The 20834-nt window shown below is 40.2% G+C and overlaps 2 protein-coding genes across 8 annotated transcripts; one reads left to right on the top strand and one right to left on the bottom strand.

Annotated features, from left to right (window-relative positions):
- Positions 1-1111: 1111 nt before the first annotated feature.
- Positions 1112-11645, bottom strand: ensab (endosulfine alpha b). 2 transcript variants are annotated; one of them, NM_001141885.2, is given in 4 exon segments: positions 1112-1806; positions 2003-2359; positions 4825-4947; positions 11440-11582. In NM_001141885.2, coding segments are annotated over 3 exon segments (348 nt in total). In that variant the 5' UTR covers positions 11494-11582; the 3' UTR covers positions 1112-1806; positions 2003-2188.
- A 170-nt stretch (positions 11646-11815) lies between these two features.
- Positions 11816-20663, top strand: LOC106605330 (HORMA domain-containing protein 1). Of its 6 annotated transcripts, none has more exons than XM_045718448.1 (16): positions 11818-11941; positions 12424-12488; positions 12660-12804; positions 12916-12979; positions 13110-13146; positions 13241-13261; positions 13353-13379; positions 13523-13590; positions 17057-17199; positions 18577-18734; positions 18834-18923; positions 19076-19133; positions 19279-19340; positions 19525-19608; positions 19821-19889; positions 20124-20663. In XM_045718448.1, exons 1-16 carry the CDS (start codon positions 11917-11919, stop codon positions 20214-20216), a joined length of 1209 nt encoding a protein of 402 aa, XP_045574404.1. In that variant the 5' UTR covers positions 11818-11916; the 3' UTR covers positions 20217-20663. The 6 variants fall into 6 exon arrangements, with proteins under 6 accessions (XP_045574403.1, XP_045574404.1, XP_014056299.1 ...); XM_014200826.1 differs by lacking the exon at positions 11818-11941 and adding an exon at positions 11999-12157; XM_045718449.1 differs by lacking the exon at positions 11818-11941 and adding an exon at positions 12000-12139.
- The last annotated feature ends 171 nt before the right edge of the window (positions 20664-20834 follow it).

The raw sequence follows: 20834 nt of genomic DNA, 5'->3' as shown, positions 1-20834 counted from the left end.
CGGTCTTTCTGTTCAAATTCAAGTAACACGTTGGTGTCAATTAAATTTCAACTCTAGCTGGCCAGTTCCCAAAATGGATTGCATTGATCATGGGTAAAATTTCAATTCATATCTTAATTGAAATGGAATTAGACCCCCAACCCTGGAGTGGTTAGGGAGTCTCCCATTGGCAGACATTCATGGTAGGAGTGGGTCCGATTGTTTGAATCCTAGGATAGGCGTTCTTTATTAGGGTAATATCTCAGTTTAAAAGATTTGTCATCGACTGAATCAGCAGCATTTACACATTCATATTATACAGATTAATGTCTCTGTAGTAAAAAAAAATATATATATATAAAGCTGAAGTAGTGTATTCAATGACAGGAGAAAGGAAACATTGAATCAGAGAACTACAAGTAGTGAAATCAACAGAAAAAAAAACAATCCTTAACCCCCAAAAGCCTATTTACACCCGCTGGGACAGAGAACAGTAGCACATTCCTACTAACCCAGACAAGCACACTCAATGCCAATGATCTTCTTCCCTGCAATTAGACACAGGGAATATTCAAAAGGTGCCAAGATAGGAGTGATCAAGTGTGTATTGTGTGATACATTGAGATAGGATAACTAATTCAGGTGATAACATAGCCTACAACCTCTGACCTTTAAACCAGAGTACAAGCATTTTACTTTTGTATGATTTATCTAAACACACCTCTGACCATAATTATTTGGCAAGTTGTACCATACCAACAGGTGTGAGCAGGGTCAACTAAGTCCACACTCACACTTTGCCCCCCTCTCCTGTCATAAAATCCCTTCCCTTTGCCAGGTGTCAAGTGAGCATATCTCTAAAACACGCTGTGTCCCAGTTAGGTCTGTGTGAGCCAGGGGCCAGTTAGGGCCAGTTTATCCGATATTTAGAATGTCAATACGTAAGGCTATATGCTTTAGCAGTACACTGGGAGGCTCCTACTATGTTGAATTTGAAGGAGAGACCGAGGAGAGGTTTAGTAACTAATGTAATTGGGAACTAGGCAATAATCTTCTGTGACTGGAAGAGTTTCTCAACAGGAACTGCCATTAACAGTGAAAAGAGCCAGATTGTAGTAAATGTCTAATACGTGACAATGAACAAACAACCCTTTAATGAAGACACAAATCATACCAAATGTCAAATTTCTCAACACAATACAGAAATATACACTGAATTGATCCCCTACAAATCATTTAGGCTTTTTGATGTGATGTAATAGCCACAGAACTGAGATTTAACTTGAATATTAAACAGTTGCTTCTTTTCCCAGCCTTAAAAATGATACATGGGTATTCAGTTTGCTTTGCCATTGCTTTCACCATGGGCAGCCTACAGACAGAGTGTGTGGATAGTCAGGACATTGAGAGGGAAGGAAGGAAGGTGTGGAGAGTGACCATGGACATTCCAGGGCTCCATTTGGTTGCTTGCTACTTCCTATCAGTCGTCTAACCCCTCCAGATTTGCACATTTCGATACATGTTACAATCATGCAGCATATTTAAAAAAGAAGAGCAACAGGGAGTCAAGAATTAAAGCGACATGAGCAGAAAATGTGCAGTTTCATATCTGTTCGTTCAGGTCAGCGTGGACAACCTTGGATTTTTGTTTGACAGAACATGAGATAAAGGAAACCACAAATCAGTTTCCACTTTTCCCTCTGATTACCGCTCCCTTCCTTTGGATACTTTCCCATGGTTCCCTTCCCTCCCAGATTTGGTGTGCAAGCAAAATACGCAAACATCTACCCCCAGCTTTAACGAGAACATCGAAAAATGTGGAGCGATCATGGTTCCCAACCCCCTCGTCAACAACATATTTTGGTGTCGTTCGGGATGCAAAAACGTACTGTACATAATACAAAGTGCATTGAACTCAGCCTCCCCGATGGCACATCTACTTTATGTACCTCTGAACACCAAACCAATACATAAGGGAGGCGGTAGAGCAGAGTGCGCAGAGGGCAGAGCTGTGTGGAGAGATGGTAGAAAAGGTCCCAGTTCACCTCCCCTCCCCACCATACCCACATACAAGCAATATGTACTGACTTTCACAGCTCTCCCCGATATGTTAAAGCCAAGTGGAGCCTGGAGATGACTAGGGGGGAACATTGTTGGGGAACAGGTGAGGAACATTAGCTGGGGGCCTGGTGGATGGGTGGAGGCTAGGCTAGCCTGCTAGTTTGCTGGTCACCAAGGAGGACCTCCTCTGGGGCAGGTCCTGTGGCGTGGGAATGTGGTCCCCCGTGACGAGGTTCTTGTCGGGGCCCGCCACGGGCAGCTGTTTGTTCTTCATCTTGGCCTTGGCCATGTTGTAGTCACCTGAGTCAAAGTATTTTTGCTAGGTGGGGGCAAGAAAGAAGGAATCCATTTCAGGTTGTCTTGAGTAGTTCTGCTAGTTAAAATTAATATAGGCAGATTTTCATTGATGCTGGTTTATTCAACAAAAGCAATGTCGCAACACAAAAAAAATTGCGACGTGTCATGGAAACAGCAGAAACGTTCTAAAGATCTTACATTTTTATCCGTTCGACGGGTGGATTTTCTTTTGTCCAACTTTCTTTATTGCAACAAATGGAAACAATGTTTTTGGAATAAATGTAGTTACAGTGGCAAGAAAAAGTAGGTGAGCCCTTTGGAAATACCTGGATTTCTGCATAAGTTGGTCATACAATTTGATCTGATCTTCATCTAGGTCACAGCAATAGACAAACACAGTCTGCTTAAACTAATAACACAAACGATTATACGTTTTCATGTCTTTATTGAACACAACGTGTAAACATTCACAGTGCAGGGTGGAAAAAGTATGGGAACCCTTAGATTTAATAACTGGTTGACCCTTCTTTGGCAGCAATAACCTCAACCAAACGTTATCTGTAGTAGCGGATCAGACCTGTACAACAGTCAGGAGGAATTTTGGACCATTCATCTTTACAAAACTGTTTCACTTCATCAATATTCTTGGGATGTCTGGTGTGAACTGCTCTCTTGAGGTCATGCCACAGCATTTCAATCGGGTTGAGGTCAGGACTCTGACTGGGCCACTCCAGAAGCCCCAAACCATGATGCTCCCTCCACCATACTTTACAGTTGGTATGAGGTTTGGATGTTGGTGTGCTGTGCTGTGCCTTTTTTTCTCCACACAGTGTTGTGTGTTCCTTCCAAACAACTCAACTATAGTTTCATCTGTCCACTGAATATTTTGCCAGTAGCGCTGTGGAACATCCACTTTTGCAGACTTCAGAGGTGCAGCAATGGTTTTCTTGGACAGCAGTGGCTTCTTCCGTGGTGCCCTCCCATGTACACCATTTTTGTTTCGTGTTTTACATATCATAGACTCATCAACAGAGATGTTAGCATGTTCTTGAGATTTCTGTAAGTCTTTAGCTGACACTCTAGGATTATTCTTAACCTCATTGAGCATTCTGGCTGTGCTCTTGCAGTCATTTTTGCAGGACGGCCACTCCTAGGGAGAGTAGCAACAGTGCTGAACTTTCTCCGTTTATTGACAATTTGTCTTTCCGTGGACTGATGAACATCAAGGCTTTTAGAGATACTTTTGTAACCCTTTCCAGCTTTATGTAAGTCAACAATTCTTATTCTTAGGTCTACTGAGATCTCTTTTGTTCAAGGCATGGTTCACATCAAGCAATGCTTCTTGTGAATAGCAAACTCAAATTTTGTGAGTGTTTTTTTATAGGGCAAGGCAGCTCTAACCAACATCTCCAATCTCGTCTCATTGATTAGTTGACTACTGACTCTAATTAGCTTTTGGAGAAGTCATTAGCACAGGGAGGGGTTCACATACTTTCCCCAACCTACACTGTGAATGTTTAAATTATGTATTCAATATATACACGAAAAATACAATCATTTGTGTGTTATTAGTTTAAGCACACTATGTTTGCCTATTGTTGTGACTTAGATGAAGATCAGATCAAATTTGTTGACCAATTAACGTAGATATCCAGGTAATTCCAAAGGGTTCGCATACTTTTTCTTGCCACTGTATGTCACACGTAACTATAAAGCGCCACTACACATTTTAATTCTAAATGCCTACTGCTTGCAAAATCTATTTCTTCAACTATAAAATAATGTTTCTTTGCAGGACAAGGACTGTCCTGACTTTCAAGAATGCCTAAATTGCTTCGCCTTGCTTTTCAGGTTGGCTGGATGTAAGTGTCAATATCCAATTATTTCAGCTCTACAGGAGTGCAAGTTTCACCATGGCGATACATTGGCACATGAGAATTATTAGAATATGGAAATTAGTCAAATATTGCATTCTATACATGCTGGCTTTCACTGGCTATACCCGAGACATGAAACAGATGTGTGGGAGGGCATAGAGGCTGTCGCCAATTTATTACTGCGCAATTTGCCTAAATGGGTAATGGAAACACTTCAACCACTATTGTTATTCGACACTGTAGGTTTTGCTAAAAATATTATATATATTTTTTTTTAGGTGCGAGGTCATTACGTCCAGCTGTATTTATTGACACAAGATAGTTAAACGGTAAGTTAAATCTCTTTTCTTTGTGAACTTTCTAAAATGTTGACAAAAAAAAATCAAAAATGAATTGAAACATCGCTACTGCCACAGACATACCAAGGTAATCTGAGATCCTCATAAATGCAGAACGTATTGAAATGTCTTAAAGAGGAGTATTCGAAGCCTATGCGATTTCCTAGTCAAGTGGTCAACAAGGGTGTGTAGGCGTTTGTTCCAGCCTCACTAACATGCTGAATCAAAAGCATATATTATCTGTGGCTCTCCAGGAGAAGGGTTCCACCTACCCCTTTCTGTAGCCTCTTCATGAGGAAGTCGGAGCCTCCAGGCTTTTGGCCCAGGCCGGGGTACTTGGCCTTCAGCTTGACCTCTTCACCCTTCACAAGGTTGGCATTCTTTTCCTGAGAGTCCTGTCCAGACAAAGAAAGTATTTCGATGTGCCGTCATATGGGTGCTACTTGCTATGTGCAAGGAATTTAGCTAGAGGAGAAACATCTAAACAATAGGCCTATGTAGCCTACGCCTATATATCCTTCATCATAATGTTAGCCACGATGCGCAGAGAAGAACAAGCATAGGCTTTTAAAATAGACATTCTCCATTTAACTGTCCTGATGCCTAGTCACCTTACCCCTACAATTATCTACCTCTATTACTCCAGTATCCCTGCACATTGTAAATATGGTACTGGAACTGACTGACCCTGTATATAGTATGCTTACTTACTTTCTCGTGTTATTCTTATTTCTATTTCTTGTGTGTTTATGTTCTACCTTATGTTATTTTTAGTATTACATTGCTATTGATTACTGCATTGTTGGGTTTAGAAGAAGGACATTTCCCTGTACTTGTGACATTAAAACGTGAAACTAATAAGAAGGTTATAAGATGGTCTGATGATGACAAAACAAGATTACAGGGCTGGCACTGTGTACTTCAGAAAGGATTGCATCTGAATCATATAGCCTAACCCTACTCATATTCAGCTGTGAAGTGGGCTAACGCCATGAAAATGACTTGAGGGAGTTGAAGCGTCTTCATAGTATGAGTCAAAATCTGCATGCTCTCCTGCAACACTCTCTCTCACGCCCTCATGGTTGCCTGCGATAAACAACTCACTCAGGAGACAAGTGTTATGATTGAGTAAGAATTAAGTGACTAAAAATCAGCTTCACATCCATTATTTCCCCATATCTCTCACACTTTTCCTCAGCTGATGTGGACAAAACAGCCTTGTTACCCGTTTCCCCATCCCTGACATGTTATTGGTGCCATAAAAACAGATGGCTTTATGAGGGGAAAACAGTTTGTCTGCAAATATGTACAAGCCATGGTTATTTATGTTTATTGAGAAAAATATTATACAGAAACAGGCCTTGAGTAATTGCTGACCAAAGTCTAGGTACAGAGAGCTTGCAGAGTGGTTCTAGTGTTCACATGACACCTTCATGCTAAAGCGTTTTGTAAGGTGTAAGCCTATGGTTTACTGGAGGCTCCTGCACTAGACAAACTGGTTTACCCTTTACTGCCAGTGTGGAGTCCATGGACAGATGCCAGTGGAAAGTAGGCTAACAGGACACACCTTGTTATTGCCCACAGTCCAGAGACTCTGGGCAGAAGTCAGCAAAACATGTATTCTCTATTGGGGCAATTCCACAGTAACAGAGTGAAGCTGAGACTGATTTTTCACATTAAAATGTCAAAACAAAACCCAATGATTACAAAGTTAAACGAACCATACAACTCTATGCACAAGGACTACTTATAACAATTTCCACAGAAAATGTTGCAATTTGTATTTTATTTTTTTACTTACAGAACAGTGCAGATGCAAAGTTTGGTAACAGAATGACAGCACAAACCATCATTCTGTTTGTATCTGCACTGTTCTTCAAGTAAATGTGTTTTGTCAATTTTTTTGTGGAAACTGCTAAAAGTAGTCCTTGTGGATGCATGTTTTTTTTTTTTTACTATGCAATCATTGGTTTTTAGTTTGACATACATTTTAATTGGAAAAATCTGAGTCTCAACATCACTTTTTACACATAAATTATCTGGCTAAATAAAGCTAAGAAAACATTGAGAAACCCACAAAACACTGCAATCGAAGTACAGGAGAATATCTGCCATTCCATGCAGAGGACAGTAAACGCAAAGCTTGCTGGAGCAGGGATAACAGGTGACTCAGGGTAGAGAAGCAGATGAACAGATTCCCTTGCTGATTCCCTTGGATCCATTACAAACATTTAAAAGTTGCTATATTCAGCCCCAATGAGGGAAAATGCAAGAGTGGACTGGATACTTTTCACTCCCTCAAATGGTTCCAAACTGCTAGACCCATAGTAGCTAGCTACCATGAAATGTTATTTTCTCACATGACCGGTTTCGCTTCTTGTCATTGTATCAAAATACCATTGTATTAAAAGCACCCACTATCATTGATAAAATAAAGTATAGCATCAGTACCTTCCCTATACCTGCTAGTCAATGAATATTGATGATATGACCAGTGGGTTTGTCAACAGACCTCTGACCTTCACAAGCATCCACTCAGGATGCTGCCTGTACAAGTTACTTTTCATCAGTGTACTCCATTTGATAGATGTCACACTAATATATATACACATACACATTTGAAGTCAGAAGTTTACATACACCTGAGCCAAATACATTTAAACTCAGTTTTCACAATTCCTGACATTTAATCCTAGTAAAAATTCCCTGTCTTAGGTCAGTTAGGATCACTACTTTATTTTAAGAATGTGAAATGTCAGAATAATAGTAGAGAGAATGATTTATTTCAGCTTTTTTCTCTTTCATCACATTCCCAGTGGGTCAGAAGTTTACATACACTCAATTAGGATTTGGTAGCATTGCCTTTAAATTGTTTAACATGGGTCAAACGTTTCGGGTAGCCTTCCACAAGCTTCCCACAATAAGTTGGCTGAATTTTGGCCCATTCCTCTTGACAGAGCTGGTGTAACTGAGTCAGGTTTGTAGGCCTCCTTGCCCACACATGCTTTTTCAGTTCTGCCCACAAATGTTCTATAGGATTGAGGTCAGGGCTTTGTGATGGCCACTCCAATACCTTGACTTTGTTGTCTCTAAGCCATTTTGCCACAACTTTGGAAGTATGCTTGGGGTCATTGTCCATTTGGAAGACCCATTTGTGACCAAGCTTTAACTTCCTGACTGATGTCTTGAGATGTTGCTTCAATTAGAGGTTGACCGATTAATCGGAATGGCCCGATTAATTACGGCCGATTTCAAGTTTTCATAACAATCGGAAATTGGTATTTTTGGATGCCGATTTGGCGGATTTTTATATATATATATATATATATATTGGGGTCCTCAATTCAATATATATATATTTTTAGACCTTTATTTAACTAGGCAAGTCAGTTAAGAACACATTCTTATTTTCAATGACGGCCTAGGAACGGTGGGTTAACTGCCTTGTTCAGGGGCAGAACGACACACTTGTCAGCTCGGGGATTCAATCTTGCAACCTTACGGTTAACTAGTCCAACGCTCTAACCACCTGCTTTACATTGCACTCCACAAGGAGCCTGCCTGTTACGCGAATGCAGTAAGAAGCCAAGGTAAGTTGCTAGCTAGCATTAATCTTATAAAAAACAATCAATCAATCATAATCACTAGTTAACTGCACATGGTTGATGATATTACTAGTTTATCTAGCCTGTCCTGCGTTGCATATAATCGCTTAGTTACACGTTGCTCCAACCATAAACATCAATGCCTTTCTTAAAATCAATACCCAAGTATATATTTTTAAACATGCATATTTAGTTAATATTGCCTGCTAACATGAATTTCTTTTAACTAGGGAAAATGTGTCACTTCTCTTGCAACAGAGTCAGGGTATATGCAGCAGTTTGGGCCGCCTGGCTCGTTGCGAACTGTGAAGACTATTTCTTCCTATCCAAGACAGCCGACTTCGCCAAACGGAGGATGATTTAACAAAAGCGCATTTGCGAAAAAAAGCACAATCGTTGCACGACTGTACCTAACCATAAACATCAATGCCTTTCTTAAAATCAATACACAGAAGTATATATTTTTAAACCTGCATATTTAGCTAAAAGAAATCCAGGTTAGCAGGCAATATTAACCAGGTGAAATTGTGTCATTTCTCTTGCGTTCATTGCACGCAGAGTCAGGGTATATGCAACAGTTTGGGCCGCCTGGCTCGTTGCGAACTAATTTGCCAGAATTTTACGTAATTATGACATAACATTGAAGGTTGTGCAATGTAACAGGAATATTTAGACTTAGGGATGCCACCCGTTAGATAAAATACGTAACGGTTCCGTATTTCAATGAAAAGAAAAACGTTTTGTTTTCGAGATGTTTATTTCCGGATTCGACCATATTAATGTCCAAAGGCTCGTATTTCTGTGTGTTATTAAGTTATAATTAAGTCTATGATTTGATAGAGCAGTCTGACTGAGCGGTGGTAGGCATTCATTCGTAAGCATTCATTCAAACAGCACTTTCGTGCGTTTTGCCAGCAGCTCTTCGCTGTGCTTCAAGCATTGCGCTGTTTATGACTTCAAGCCTATCAACTCCCAAGATTAGGCTAGTGTAACCGATGTGAAATGGCTAGCTAGTTAGCGGGTGCGCGCTAATAGCGTTTCAAACGTCACTTGCTCTGAGACTTGGAGTAGTTGTTCCCCTTGCTCTGCATGGTTAACGCTGCTTCGAGGGTGGCTGTTGTCGATGTGTTCCTGGTTCGAGCCCAGGTAGGAGCGAGGAGAGGGACGGAAGCTATACTGTTACACTGGCAATACTAAAGTGCCTATAAGAACATCCAATAGTCAAAGGTATATGAAATACAAATCGTATAGAGAGAAATAGTCCTATAATAACTACAACCTAAAACTTCTTACCTGGGAATATTGAAGACTCATGTTCAAAGGAACCATCAGATATCATATGTTCTCATGTTCTGAGCAAGGAACTTAAACGTTAGCTTTCTTACATGGCACATATTGCACTTTTACTTTCTTCTCCAACACTTTGTTTTTATTTAATATTTAAACCAAAATGTAATCTATAAACCAAATTGAACATGTTTCATTATTTATTTGAGGCTAAATTGACTTTATTGATGTATTATATTAAGTTAAAATAAGCGTTCATTCAGTATTGTTGTAATTGTCATTATTACAACAAAAAAAAAAAAAACGGCCGATTAATCGGTATCGGCTTTTTTTTGGTTCTCCAATAATCGGTATCAGTATTGAAAATTCATAAATCGGTCGACCTCTAGCTTCAATATATATCCATATAATTTTTCTTCCTCATGATGCCATCTATTTTGTGAAGTGCACCAGTCCCTCCTGCAGCAAAGCTCCCCCACAACATGATGCTGCCATCCCTGTGTTTCACGTTTGAGATGGTGTTCTCCCCCTTTTTCCTCCAAACATAACGATGGTCATTATGGCCAAACAGTTCTATTTTTGTTTCATCAGACCAGAGGACATTTCTCCAAAAAGTACAATCTTTGTCCCAATGTGCAGTTGCAAACTGTAGTCTGGCTTATTATGGCGGTTTTGGAACAGTGGCTTCTTCCTTGGTGAGCGGCCAATATGTCGATATAGGACAAATTTTACTGTGGATATAGATACTTTTCTACTGGTTTCCTACAGGTCATTTGCTGTTGTTCTGGGATTGATTTGCACTTCTCGCACCAAAGTACGTTCATCTCTAGGAGACAGAACGCGTCTCCTTCCTGAGCGGTATGACGGCAGCGTGGTCCCATGGTGTTTATACTCCTGCACTATTGTCTGTACAGATGAACGTGGTACCTTCAGGCGTTTGGAAATTGCTCCCAAGGATGAACCAGACCTGTGGAGGTCTACAATTGTTTTTTCTTCTGAGGATCTTAGCTGATTTCTTTTGATTTTCCCATGATGTCAAGCAAAGAGGCTCTGAGTTTGAAGGTAGGCCTTGAAATACATTCACAGGTACACTGCCAATTGACTCAAATTATGTCAATTAGCCTATCAGAAGCTTTTAAAGCCATGACATAATTTTCTGGAATTTTCCAAGCTGTTTAAAGGCACAGTCAACTTAGTGTATATAAACTTCTGACCCACTGGAATTGTGATACAGTGAATTATAAGTGAAAACATCTGTCTGTAAACAATTGTTGGAAAAATGACTTATGTCATGCACAAAGTAGATGTCCTAACCGACTTGCCAAAACTATAGTTTGTTAACAAAAAAATTGGGGAGTGGTTGAAAAATGAGTTTTAATGACTCCAACCTAAGTGTATGTAAACTTCCGACTTCAACTGTATATATAGCTAAGCCTAATATCAGTGCAACACTTCAAATAACATTCACAAAGCATAGGGGACTGAAAACGAGTATGAATCAATAGATCTAGCTTATACATCATAAAAGCTTTGTGTGACTGATCCGCTAGCATATAAGTGACTGTGATGATTGACCCTGGTTTCCATTGAAACACTGATTTCAAAGGATAGACTATAGTAGTATTGTTTGTACTTGTCTCGAAAGCCGGAAGACTCAACCTCAACTACTGCAGTGTCAGGATAGACCAATACGGCCCAGGCATATTTTATAACCTATGGAACAGCGAGCCACAATGGCACAAGGGAAAACGGAATAAATAACGCAATAATACGTTATTATTGATTATCGGGAGACACGTAAATCTTACTCAATACCTTTACATAACATGTATACACACTGTCATTGTTGGTAAACGAGACGTTTACAGGTTTGATGCCATAACGAAAGCTAACTAGCTAGCTATCAATTCAAACACTTTACTTGTAACGCATTACAACGAGCGAGCGTTATAGTTAGCTGGCCAACTCAAGATAGTGTCATGATATTAAACCCACCTGTTTTTCATCCTCATATTCCATCTGAGTATCTGATAGATTTTCAGACGACATTACGCAGCTATAATGGACTGGAAGTCCGATTTGCTTGAAACCCCAGGTTAGAATGTATGCAGGGGTGCTCCTCTAGCTTCCACAAATCTAACCTGCCTCTTGTGAACAAGGCTCCTCGACAAACAAAAAAAAGCTAAATAATTTGTGACGCCGTCGTGTGGGATAGCCATTTGTGACATACATATACAGTAACCAATGGTATAAGGAAACACGTTGTATTAGATACCAGGAGAGCCAATGAAATGCTACTAATCATAGAGAGATGCTGATTGACAGAGCTGTGTCCAATAGAGTGCGGATATTCAATCTGTGCGCAGCGTTGCATCAAACTACACTAACAACAGAGCCACAACATAATCAACTTAATTTAGGTGTTTACTTCGGCCAGGACATATCACTACCTTTGATATCACTAATCACTCAATGCATGTTGTGGTGGCAAGAAAATGTACGTTATCTAAGCTTCCCTCTGATTGGCTACTTTTTTAGCTGTCAGGTTTGGCGGGTAAATGTGTGTGTCTGGCGCGAGTTTGGCCCATCATCCAACAGTTTCTTAGTAAATTCGATCTGGCTAGCTAGCTAGATTGTATTTTTGTTGTTATTTTTTTAAACAAAAAAACAGATTGAGTGACTGCGCTCTATCTAGGTAGTAATAGCTAGCTATGTGAGTTATGCAATTTCATACTATTCTCAATGGGTTGTAGAGTAAAGTCAGTGTCATGATCAGTAGGCGTGTGTACTGCTAGCTACGTTAGCTAACAAATGTAATGTAGATAGCTAGTTCGCTAACGTAGCTATCCAGATTAGTATAACATATTTCTGTATCTATCTGTGTAAACTAGTACTTAGCTAGCTAGTTAGTTACATATTTCACCATATCTTTACCTTGATAGCTAGCTACCTGGCTTCTGATTCATCTTAATTTTGTAGATTTGACAAACTTGTTATCAACTATTACTACCATGGCCTGTGAACAACGTTTGCGGGCTGCTCAGGTAAAACCTCTGGCAATCCATAGCCAGGCCTTGGTTCTATTGAATTGCTGTTTTATAGCTAGCAAATGACATGTTCTAATAGCATATTCTATGAATATCTACATGCGTCTATTTATTCAGACATCTACAAATTGCCTTGGTGTAAGCGCCTGTCTTTGTTATATTTTATAGCGCACCCAGTTGCTGCCAAATGTAGTTTCAACAGAGCAGCAGTCCTTGATTGTTGTGAAGAAACTGCTGGCCATTGCAGTCTCCAGCATCACTTATCTCAGGGGTCTTTTCCCAGAAAAAGCTTATGGGAGAAAATATGTTGAAGGTCAAAACACAATTTATGTTATTTTTAAATGAACTCAATTGTTATTTAAATGATGATACCCTAGCCGACATCTTCAAGAAGTAGCCTTACACTTCTCTCTCTATGCCACAGAGCAGAAAGTTATGATCCTCAGGGAGGAGCGCACCTGCCCTGGTGCCAGTCAGATTGTACAGTGGTTAGTATACACCACCAAGCCTCAGTGGGAAATTACAGTACAGTACTCTGTGGCCAAATCCTTTCCCTTTATCCTAGTTAGATTATTAATTCAGTGTTGATTAATTAAGACTCTTTTATACACCTCCCAGGATGCAGGGATGCTTTGATGCCCTTCAGAGAAAATACGTAAGTGAGATGCTAGCATTTAGTTGTTTATTCATTATCTGCATGTTATTAATATTCATTAATTACAAATAATGAATGTCTTGTATTCCAACAGTTGCGGACGGTCGTTATGTCTGTGAGTATATCTTATCGAATATTTTCTTCAGCATATAAAGCATTTACATTTTCCATTGCTAAAGTTTGTAGTCTCCTTCCACTTTCTATAGATATACACAGACCCAGAGAATCCAAAGGTAATAGACTACTTTTTAACCCCATAGGCATCAATCATAGTAATGCTTTGATTCTCTGGACTAGACCAAACTCTACAGTATGTGTAACCTCTTGAATCAAGCCTTTTCTCATTGTGACACTGGTCTTTCTTTACAATTTACAGAAGGTTACTGAATGCTACCAGTTCAAAGTCCAATACACTGAAAAGGGACCCAAAATTGACTTTGAAAGGTATAGCTTTCTGAATGTGTATTAGGGTTGAATGGCAGGAACCCGGTTACAGAGATTTACTGCCCAAAACCACTCCCTTTTCCCGGGATAAATAACTGTGGGAGACCGGTAAATGATAATAAATTATTTATATGAACAGCACGTGAAATGGAACTGTTAAATTATATGCGATGTCTAAATCTGGATTCAGTAAGGCCTTCCCTCTGGTCACTGCGTAATGAATCATCAACGCTCAGGGTGGGAACCGACAACCCATCTCAGTATGTAGACCCTCCCTTGGTAACTTTGAAACTTTTTTTATTGTGATAGGTAGACGTACATTTGCTGCAGCATAGCCTATGCTACAGTAATATAAAGACCGAATGCGCATCTAATTTGCATATCTCCATCTGGCTTTCGGGGATCACTTTATTTTTTTATTGTAAAGATGATATATTTCTTTAATTGCTGTGGTTAAAACACTCCTTTATCGTTTCTTTAAATCGTTGCATGAGTGAATGCTCTCTCGCAGTCTTTCTTTCCATCAATTCCATTCAAATTGCATCCAAAATAGATAATCGTGTTCAAGATTGACATATATAGGCCTATATATGCAGTGCATTCAGAAAGTTTTCAGAACCCTTGACTTTTTCCACATTTTGTTACGTTACAGCCTTATTCTAAAATGGATTAAATAGTTTTTTCCCCTCATCAATCTACACACAATACCCCATAATGACAATGCAAAAACAAGTTAATTGTTTTTTGCGAATGTATAAAAAAAAAAAATGAAATATCACATTTACATAAAGACCCTTTACTCAGTACTTTGTTGAAGCACCTTTGGCAGCGATTACAGTCTCGAGTCTTCTTGGGTATGACACAAAAAGCTTGGCACACCTGTATTGGGGAGTTTCTCCCATTCTTCTATGCGGATCTTGTCAAGCTCTGTTAAGTTGGATGGGGAGCGTCGCTGCACAGCTATTTTCAGGTCTCTCCAGAGATGTTCAATCAGGTTCAATTTTCAGGTCTCTCCAGAGATGTTCAATCAGGTTCAAGTCCAGGCTTTGGCTGGGCCACACAAGGACATTCAGAGACTTGTCCTGAAGCCAATGCTGCATTGTCTTGGCTGTGTGCTTAGGTTTGTTGTCCTGTTGGAAGATGAACTTTCGCCCCAGTCTGAGGTCCTGAGCGCTCTGGAGCAGGTTTTCTTCAAGGATCTCTGTACTTTGTTCTGTTCATCTTTCCCTCGATCCTGACTAGTCTCCCAGTCCCTGCTGCAGAAAAACATCCCCACAGCATGATGCTGCCACCACCATGCTTCACCGTAGGGATGGTGCCAGGTTTCCTGCAGACATTACGGTTGGCATTCAGGCCAAAGAGTTCAATCTTTTCATCAGACCCGAGAATCTTGTTTCTTATGGTCTGAGAGTCTTTAGGTGCCTTTTGGCAAACTTCAAGTGGGCTGTCATGTGCCTTTTACTGAGGAGTGGCTTCCGTCTGGCCACTCTACCATAAAGGCCTGATTGGTGGAGTGCTGCAGAGATGGTTGTCTTTCTGGAAGGTTCTCCCATCTCCACAGAGGAACTCTGGATCTCTTTTAGTGTGACCATCGGGTTCTTGGTCACCTCCATGACCAAGGCACTTCTCCCTCGATTGCTCAGTTTGGTTAAGCGACCAGCTCTAGGAAGAGTCTTGGTGGTTCCAAACTTCTTCCATTTAAGAATGATGGAGGCCACTGTGATCTTGGGGACCTTTAATGCAGTAGAAATGTTTTGGTACCCTTCCCCAGATCTGTGCCTCGACACAATCCTGTCTCGGAACTCTGCGGACAATTCCTTCGACCTCTTGGCTTGGATTTTGCTCTGACAGGCTCTGTCAACTGTGGGACCTTATATAGACAGGTGTGTGCCTTACCAAATCATGTCCAATCAATTTAATTTACCACAGGTGGACTCCAATCATCTTGTAGAAACATTTCAAGGATGATCAATGGAAACAGGATGCACCTGAGCTCAATTTTGAGTCTCATAGCAAAGGGTCTGAATACATATTTAAATAAGGTTTTTCTGTTTTTGTTTTTTTTACATAAATTTGCCCAAATTTAAAATAAACTGTTTTCGTTTTGTCAATATGGGGTATTGTGTGTGGATTGATGAGGAACATGTTTTATTTAATACATTTTAGAATAAGGCTGTAATGTAAAAAATAAATGTGGAGAAAGTCAAGGGCTCTGAATACTTTCCGAGTGCACTCTAGATGTGCTAGCCTACCTCTTTCAGGTAATACATCCAATGCAGTATTAGCCTTATATTTAGGTAATAAATGATGATGGGTAATGCATAATAAGCTTATAGCCTCTGTCTCTTGTGCAATACGCACACACCTGTACTCCGCTGTCCTCTCTGTAAAAAATGCTCCTTAGCTCTTGGAATCTCATGCAGGAAAACCTAGACTAGAATAGCTTGCTGGACATGATTGTTTTTGCATTTCTTATACCAATAGACTATTCGAAGAGGGACACAAGCTCTTGTTTGCTGAATGTTAAATACAGCAGCCAATAGAACTCATGGGTAGTTTGAAAGAAGAGCAAATGTGCGATGGCGGTAGGCTATAGCAGTTATTTATTCAGACCCATAACCATCCAATCCTCATGAAGAGAAGTGAAAGCCTTCTGCATCTCATTCAGGTCCTATATTATTCAAGCATGTCATTAGAATGATAAAGATAAGGACAACAAAACGTATTACATTTAACTGTTGAAAGGAAGGAAGGAATGAAGCAACACTAGAGAGAGAAAGAGGAGGTTGGCTAATAACATTAGGGGAGATATTATGAAAAATGTCAATCAAGTTCACTAGCCTATACTTGTAACTTTGTTGACCGCATGTGCTGCACCAGAATCGCATGTTCTCTCCCTGCTTTATCATGGTTTGAACGAGCTGCGTAATTCCAGTCCATATACTACAGTATAACACAATGCAGTACAGTAATACTGCACTCAAAAAGATTACTGGAGCTACTACTTGTTTCATTTATTTACCCAAGAGAGCATATATCTAGCTACATCTATGTGCTTTTATGTTTTTCTGTCTTATGTAATGTGCAGTAGCTGTATTGGATAACGGTTCAATCATTTGGGCTTGGGCTCATTAAATGTCTTTAATGTAGGGCTCATAAAATGTATTTAATCAGGTTTAGGTTGCATCAGGCATGAATTTTCGATCACAGCTCTAATAAAATCCAGACATAGGCCTATTTATATGCTTTTGAATGACACATCCGGTTTTGGCAGGAAATACTGGCTTACCCGGGACAAAAGTGATTTATTCTCGGGATGGAACATTTGTAAAATACTGGGAAAATATTCAACCCTAATGTGTATAACATAATGATAACATGGCAGAATTTAATTGAGAAACATTGAAGAAAGAAACTTGAAATCGTTTAAAAATGTTTACATTTATTTTTGCTTTCGCAAAAACAGCAAGAATCTGGGAAAGATGGCTTGTAGCAACACAAAAAAGTCCAGCATCCTCCTGGTGCGTAAACTCTACACACTGATGCAGAACCTGGGTCCTCTGCCAGACAATGTCTGTCTCAACATGAAACTCTCCTACTACGACGACGGTAAAGACCACACAATGATGTAGAGTAAGCTAAAAGACAAGGGATGATGTGATGCAATACGCTGTTCCGGGGTCATGTCCTGGGTCTTTTGAATGATCAAATTCATTTAATTACACTGAGTATACCAAACATTAGGAGCCCTCAGAACAGCCTCAAATCATCGGGCCATGAACTCTACAAGGTGTCAAAAGCGTTCCACAGGGATGCTGGCCCATGTTGATTCCAATGCTTCCCACAGTTGTGTCAAGTTGGCTGGATGTCCTTTGGGTGGTGGACCATTCTTGATACACACAGGAAACAGTTGAGCGTGAAAAATCCAGCTGCGTTTCAGTTCTAAACACACTCAAACCGGTGCACCTGGCAACTACTACCATACCCAGTTCAAAGGCACTTCAATCTTGTGTCTTGCCCATTCACCCTTTGAATGGCACACACACAATCCATGTCTCAATTGTCTCAAGGCTTAAAAATCCTTCTTTAACCTGTCTCCTCCCCTCCATCTACACTGATTGAAGTGGATTTAACAAGTGACATCAATAAGGGATCATAGCTTTAACCTGGTCAGTCTATCTCATGGAAAGAGCAGGTGTTTTGTATACTCAGCGTATATTTAAGTAATAAGGCCCGAGGTGGTGTGGTATATGGCCAATATACCACAGCTAAGGGTTGTGTCCTAGCACAACCCAGAGGTGCCTTAATGCTGTTATAAACTGGTTACCAACTTAATTAGAGCAGTAAAAAATAAATGTTTTGTCATACCCATCGTATATGGTCTGCTATATCATGGCTTTCAGCCAATCAGCATTCAGGGCTCGAACCACCCAGTTTATAATTGTGTATTGATTTGCTCATACCCGATGCCTTTTATCAAAATATTTGACGCTGAAGAAGTAAGACATTACAAAAGTTAGAAAAGTCTCATTTGAACTACATCTCCTGCAGCGTTGTTAGCATGCTGGAGCATGCCTGCTGGAGCTGAGGACTTACAGGAAGGTAACAACCTGTTAGTTGCAGGCTGTTTGATGTGTTTTATATTAGATTAGGCTGGGAGTGTTTTTCAGTGAACGTTGCCAATCACTGCCTTTTGATTTGTAGTTCATGTGTGTAGTTCAAATGAAACTTTTCAGCTTCGTGCTTCTTGACTGTCAAATACGTTGAAAACTGGCATATATACGATAAATATATCTTAAATGACCCCATTTTAATGAATTTGACAATCAACATTTGAAGCCCATTCTTAGCCGACAAAACCCGGACGGAGTACGGAAGTAAAATTGAAGCGCAACTTTCATAGGATATAACAAGTATATGTTATTTTTTTTTTAAACCACATAAAGAGTGTGTGTGTGTGTGTGTGTGTGTGTGTGTATATCTCAGTCACTCCCCAGGACTACCATCCCCCAGGCTTCATGGAGGGGGACGGCGATAGCATGCAGTTTGAGAAGGAGCCCGTTAACCTGACCATGGGCGAGGTGGTCACTCCCTTCCACACCCTGAAGGTGGACGTGACCACAGAGAGAGAAAGGCTGGAGCAGGTATGAAGGAAAGGGTTGGAAATAACTAAAGAGTCAGAGTAATGTCAACCAGACTAGTGGGTGACACGTTAACTAACAGCTGTCCCCTTTTCTCTGTAGGTTGATGACGAGCAGCCCATCTGCGTGAGGGACCAGTGGGAGCTGAAGATGGAGGAGGGGGGGACAGTGACCAAGATCAGCGGTCAGCAGGTGAGACCTGAGGCTGACATACATCTGGGCTAATTTGACTGGGTGCCTATGGCAGGGCACTATTGTTTTAACCCAGTAGGGGGCGTTGCTGTCTCTATCCCATGGGATATATCTACAGTATATAACATTTGTAATGGGGTTTCTACTTTCAGACCTGCATGGTAAAAGTAATGGAAAATCCAGACAACGACATTTACTTGGACAATTCCGGTAGGACCTCCTCTCTCAAAACTTAGTATAAAGAAGTTTCACTAAACGTGATAACAGTAGTGCTATTTTCTATTTTAAGAAGTCAAATGCAGTCTGAAATCCATGTTTTGTTTTATTGTGTTTTCATCGTGTTTGATGCTCAAAGAGGTCCAGGTGAACTGCCAGGAGAAGATGGAGGTGTGTGAGAAGAGTACAGAGAACTCTCAGGTAAAATAACAGCAAAATGTACATTCTGCATAGTCATGACTAAGATAGGCTTTATATCAACCAAATGCAAGTACAGAACAATATAAATACATAGGTGGGATAGTACTGTATGAATATAAAGTAATATAGGGGCTGCTCTAGTTGTGAAGGTAACGGTCTGGTTTGATTGACCTGTCTGTCTCAGATGGACACTTTGGGAAAGAGGACATCTGACCTGGAAATGGTCATTAAGAGGACCAGGAGCGGACGTGTCACCAGGTCCACCCTGGTCAGTGCCCCCCAAAAACGCACAACCCTATCTAACTCCTACTGGTTCTGTTCAAATGGAAGACATCTTTGTATAACGTCATGTAAAAATGACCACGGAGGATGTATATCTATAAAACTAGTGTATATGACTAGCTTCACAAGCACTTCCCTGCAGTCTGTGATTTATTGTCTTTGTTCTGTTTGTGTGTGTGTGCGTGTGTGTGTGTGCAGGAGAGAAAGGCTGAGACTGAGGTGCACAGCGTCAGCAAGAAGAAGCCCTGTCCCATCAAAGACAAAATGGTGGGAGACACGCCCCCTCGAGCATCATAGATTTCAGCCCCCAGTCTTACTCACGGAAGGATAATAATAATGTGCAAATTGTCTTTTAAAGATAAAACCTACCTGTTTTTTTAACAAGTCAATATGACTCATTCAGTCCATCCCATCTAGGTGTATACAGAATATTGTTTGGCAATCATTATTAATTTTAGAGTCTTGCTTTAGTTAGTAAACTGTCTGTCACTCTCTGATTAGCAGATATCGCAGTTCGAGTTCCCCTGCAGTCAGGATGTCCAGGCCTCTGTGCCGAAGAAACGCAAGTTCAGCGAACCCAAGGAACGCTACTGACCTCTGACCTTTCCACCTTACCTATAAGACACCTGTCAAGACAAGAACCGATGTTCTAATTTGGATGGCCTCTAGGCCTTTTTAGTTGTTTTAAAAGAAAAGGTGTAGTGCACACCGCCAACACCACAGTAGTACCTCTGCATTCTGTTGTTACAATGGAAAGGATAAAGGAAATGGTTCTTTCTAGTCCACCTTTTTTGTGTTTATACTTTTGTTTCCATTGTTGAGTTACATGCTAGTGTGTGATATGGAGACTGGGGGAAATATATTTTCTACAATTGTATATTAGGGTCTGTGACGTGCGAAACTCAGTTTTATTTATTTCAAAGGATGACATTTTCATTGTGAGAATTCCTTATTTTGTTTTTGTCTTATGATTACCATGAACTTTATACTGTGCAAAATTGTGTTTATATTTTATATTGTTATATAAAGTATCAATATACAGTACCCTCCAGTTGTAAGTTATTTGATAAAATTTATGTTTTTAATCAATTAAAGTGCCTTATCTCAGTTTTGAAAAAGGTTTGTTATTTCAGTCTGTATGGTTAAGAGCAGATAGTTCTACACACTAGTGCTGAACCTCAGATATAACTGCTTCCATCAGCAGCAAACCTG

Source organism: Salmo salar, chromosome ssa05, assembly GCF_905237065.1.
Source record: "Salmo salar chromosome ssa05, Ssal_v3.1, whole genome shotgun sequence".
NCBI lineage: Eukaryota > Metazoa > Chordata > Actinopteri > Salmoniformes > Salmonidae > Salmo > Salmo salar.
This window is presented reverse-complemented; position numbering and strand designations above follow the sequence as displayed.